We start from the raw sequence: 4,630 nt of genomic DNA, 5'->3' as shown, positions 1-4,630 counted from the left end.
CAGCCCCTGTGGTTTCTTTAGGGTGTCTGTTTTTTCACTAATAGTCTCTGTAGCCTCACTATCAAAATATCTGTCCTCCCTTACACTGTCTAAGGCTTGGTTGTCTACCGAGTTTATTCCAGTAATATCTTGAGTTTCGCTTTCAGCACCGTCTAGGGTTACTGCAGTACCTCTGTCGTCAGTTACTCCAACAGCGTCTTGTGTTTTATTTACGGCGCCCTGAAATTTTAATGTGTCCTGGTCTTCACTGACAGTTATTGAAGTTTCATTATCAATTTCAGGAGGTTTATTGTCAGTGCGTGGGGGTTCATTAACAGTGTCAACAATTTCAGGGCCAGTGTCTGTTGTATCGAAGGTTTTAAGAATGGTGTGCGGGGTTTCAGTGTAAATAGCTACTGTCAGAGTGCCTGGGTATTCTGAAAGAGTGTCTGAACTCTCTCTACTTGTGTTCGGGGTTTCACTAGCTACACCTAGCCTATCATTCTTAATATTTTCGTTTGAGGTTTCACTAACACTATATGGGGTTTCTCTAACTGAAACTGTCGTGTGACTGATGTTAACTAACGCCTCACTGTCAGTGCCAGTCGAGTCTCTGATTAAGTCTGTGTTCTGTGGAAGTGTAAATGAAGCTTCACTAAGAGGAGTCGTTCTACTCACCGGGGTGTCCAAAGCTTCCGTGCAACTGTGTGAATGGTGTGAGGCTTCAGGGGGGTTTGTTCTAAGGGTTTCACCACGGGTTAGGATAGTGTCAATCTGAGTGGTGGAAGGAGAATGGGGGTCACCACTCAGACCAGGGGGCTCCGGGCTGTCGGGGGGGTTTCGGGGAAGGGGTTTTAGCTCGGCGGGAAGGCTAGGGGGTCCAGAGGCTTCGCTAGTATCACTAACACAACTAACACGGTTATCAAAGTTATCATCAAACGCACTCAGGGATGTTCTAGGGGGCGTGGCTACAACAGGTGGACTCGACGGGGCAGGGACGCCGTCCTTCTCTCCCTCCTTTACCTCGGCGCCACCTTGGTCAGTTATGTTAGAGGGCGTGGCCTGTGTGTTAGTGGGCGGGGGCAAGCCATCCACACTGTTACCGTTGTTAGCGGCGGGTGCAGAGGTGGTAGAAGATGCAGATGCAGATGCAGCTGGCCCAGCGGTGTTAGCGGTGCAGGATGAGGAGGAAGTGGAAGAGTCTGGAAGGTTGCAAATAACACTCTCGAGCGCGGTTCGAATACCTTCCAGTCTGGAGGCGAGATCTTCGCCCACCGGTGCTGGGGGCGCGCCTCTTGCGCTCTCGCCTTCCTCTCGCTCTTTTGTCTCCTTTTTCTCTTCCTCCTGTTCTTCTGTGTCCTTTTTCTCTTCCTCCCGTTCTTTCGTCTCTTCTTTTTTCTCTTCCTGCGAGGCTTCGAGGTCTTGTGAAACCGCACTCTCTTCTTCTGTCTTCTCCTCTTTCTCCTCTCTCTTTTCTTCTCTTTGTTCCTCGCTTGCTTCTGCTACTTCTGTCTCGTCAGTCTCTTCTCTTCTCTCTGTAGTTTTCGTCTCTTCGTCTGTGGTTACTTTCTGTTCTTCAGCTTTTGTTTGACTTTCTATACTTTCTGGTTCTCTTTCTACAGCATGCGTTTGTTCTTCACTTTGTTCATCTGTTCTTTCTTTCACTTCTCCGACTTCAACTTGTTTAGTTCCATCTTCTTTTTCTTCTTCAGTCTTAGCTTGTTCCTCAACCTGAAGTTCTTCAGCAATGTGTTCACTTCTTGCTTCCACTTGTTCTGCTTCTTCAGTTTTCACCTGTTCTTCAACCTTTTCTTCCCCAGGTTTATTTAGTTCCTCGACTTTCGCTTCCTCAGCTGTGGTTGTTTCTTCGGCCAGAACTTCTTCAGACTTCGTTTGTTCTTCTACTTTGACTTCCTCAGCTCTGGCTTGTTCTTCAGCTTGAACTTCCTCTGCGTGTTCTTGCTCTCCGCCCTTCCCTTGCTCGGCTGTCTCCCCTCCCTCCGCCGACGTCGACTTTGCCTTGTTGATTTCCTTCTTGAGGGCGTCCACCTGATACAGGGTCTGGAACACCGTCTTCCCTTCCGACTTCGCGGAGCTCCTCCTCTTCTTCGTTTTCTTCGCTTCTTCTCCTCCTGCTGCCTCTTCCTTCTGTTCTTCTACTTTCGCTTCTTTCTGTTCTACTGTTGTCGTTTCCTTCTGTTCTTCTACTTTCGCTTCTTTCTGTTCTTCTGTTGTCGTCTCCTTCTGTTCTTCTGCTTTCGCTTCTTTCTGCTCTTCTATTGTCGTCTCCTTCTGTTCTTCTGCTTTCGCTTCTTTCTGTTCTTCTTCCTTTTTCTCTTGCGTTGTTTCCTTCTCGTCTATCTTCGCCTCGGCCTGTGCTTCAGGCACTGCTTCTGCTTGTATTACTTCAGGTTCCTGTACCGCAACTTGTGGTTCTATCGTTTCTGGGAGAACACTGATCACTTCAGGAAGAGCAGCCTTCAATTCAGGCTGATCCTCCTTCGCTTCCTTCAGCTGAGATTGTTCTACCTTCACTTCAGCTTTGGCTTCCTGAATTTCACTCGCTAGAGGCTGTACCTGAACCTCCTCTACTACAGACTGATCTAATTTTTCCTCAACATGTGCCTCTTTCACGTCTAAATGCACTTCTTTAACTTCAGCCTCGAGCACTTTCACTTCAGCCTGTGTGTCACACTTCACTTCAGCGATCACTTCGGGCTTCACTTCACTCTCAGTGCTTGTCACGTGGGCCGCAGCGTTAGCCTTGGGGGGGCTGTCAGCCCGGGTGGGGACGGGGGCGGGGCTCGCATCAGCTGATTGTTCCTTTGCTGTCGCCGCCTCTCCCGCGCTCTCCCGCGCCTTGCCCTCCTCTTGCCTCTCGCTCCTCGCCTCCTGCTCGCCCTGCTGGCTTACATCATGTGTGCTTGTGTCTTTCCCCTGCTCCTGCTGAGCGGGGGTGGGGGAAGGAGGGGTGTGGGGGGAGGCAGGGCCCTCCTGTGAGACAGCTGTGGCGGCAGCGTCGGCGGAGGTGGGTAGAGCACTGGTGGCACCCTCACCTCCCTCGCCCAGCAGCACTCGCCTTGGGGAAGTCTGCGAGTAGTTCTGCAGCGACTTCAACACCGTGTCTAGAGTGGCGAACGAACTCTCGATGGTCTTGAGGTTGTCATCGATGTCCGTCTCAAGCCTGCTGCCGTCGGGGTGCGTCCCCTTCGCACCTGCTCTTATCGTCGCTGAGGCTGAAGTGACACTGACGACGTGATTGCGCTGAGATGGCCCCGCCTCCTCGCCCGGCGTACCAACCGCACCGCTCCCGGTCCCTGTGTCAGCGCACGCGGCGGCCGCACCACGGAGAGGTTGGCTGCCCTGGCGCTCAGTTGATTCAGCTTGTGTTGATGCTTTTTGTTGTTGCTGCTGCTGCTGCATGAGTTGTTGGTGTCTTTGCTGGATTTTGCCTTTCTTGGGCGGCGGCGGCGGGGGAGGCAGAGGTCGCGTGCGGGATCTGGTCGTGGCTTGCGGCCGCGTCTCGCTCAGATCCACATTCTCGTAGTTTTCGAAGTCGGCGCTGAGGTCGACCTTGGCGTTCGGTCGAGTAGGGTCGACGGTGAGCCTGGCCTTCACGGCGCCCCCGTCGTCGCCCTCGTCGCCCTCGCTGGTGCGGAGCTTCTTGCGGCGCGGGGGCGGGTCGTGGTGGGCGTGCGCGTGCCGCAGGGGCTTGACTGGGCGTGTGCGGGCGGGGGCGGACGCGTCCAGCATGTCGTCCTTGATGTGTGTGACCACCTCCTCGATGCGGACGACCTTGGAGTGGCGTTTGGGCGGCGCGGGCGTGACCTCCACGCTTGCGTAGAGCTTGGAGCCGCGAGGGGGGCGTGACGGCGACGACACTTCGCCATTCACCAGGACGACCTGCTGCGACTTCTTCAACCGGGGCTTGAGGTGGCGCGGGGGGCGGGGCGGCTCAGCCTCAAGGGTCTGCGGCGAGATGGTCCTCAAGCCCTTCTTCTTGGGCGGGATGGGCGGCGGCGTTTCGTCGTCCTCCTCGGGTCTCAGCGGGCGTAGCTCCTTCACGCCCCCGCTCTTGTGAACGCGGGCGTACGGAGGAACCTTGTTCTGATCTGCGTCAACGTCTTCGGAGGTCTTCTCCGGCTCAGCCTTGGCGTCTGTGTCTACCTTCACTTCGGCCTCGACCTTGGGCTCTGTCTCGACCTTGGGCTCTGACTCGACCTTGGGCTCTGCCTCGACCTTGGGCTCTGCCTCGACCTTGGGCTCTGCCTCGCCCTGCTCAGCCTTTGTCTCTGTCTCAACCTTGACTTCTGCCTCGATTTTCACCACCTCTTTGTCTACCGAGTCGACCTTGGCCTCCTCCGTTTCGCCTTCGCTCACCTTGACCTCTTGAACTTTGACCTCGGCTGTCTCACTCTCGCTGGCCTTGACCTCGGACGTGGTTGTCGTGGTGGTGGTGGAGGTGGAGGTGAGGGTGACCTGCGAGACGACGGCCTGGTCGCTCGCGTCGTGGCGCTGGATGAGGACGGCGCCGTACACCTTGTTCCCTCGGGACGGCCGCGGGGGAGTCTGCTCCTCGTCCTTCTCTTTCTCCTTTTCTCCCGCCTCTTTCTTCGTGCTTTCTTCTCCTCCGACCTCCGACACATCCATC

At 55.0% G+C, this 4,630-nt stretch overlaps 1 protein-coding gene across 1 annotated transcript in view; it reads right to left on the bottom strand.

Annotated features, from left to right (window-relative positions):
- Positions 1 to 659: 659 nt before the first annotated feature.
- Positions 660 to 4,630, bottom strand: part of LOC119584397 (plectin-like) — a gene marked incomplete at its 3' end in the record, with an annotated part of 6,346 nt that continues 2,375 nt past the window's right edge. Inside the window, 1 exon segment of the mRNA XM_037932978.1 lies at positions 660 to 4,630. This exon segment is cut by the window's right edge and continues 1,610 nt beyond it. Within this exon segment, the coding sequence (XP_037788906.1) occupies positions 660 to 4,630 (3,971 nt within the window).

The sequence above is a fragment of the Penaeus monodon genome, chromosome 18 (genome assembly GCF_015228065.2).
Source record: "Penaeus monodon isolate SGIC_2016 chromosome 18, NSTDA_Pmon_1, whole genome shotgun sequence".
In the NCBI taxonomy this organism is placed as follows: domain Eukaryota; kingdom Metazoa; phylum Arthropoda; class Malacostraca; order Decapoda; family Penaeidae; genus Penaeus; species Penaeus monodon.
The sequence above is the reverse complement of the archived record's forward strand: the minus strand, read 5'-3'. Positions and strand labels throughout refer to the sequence as shown.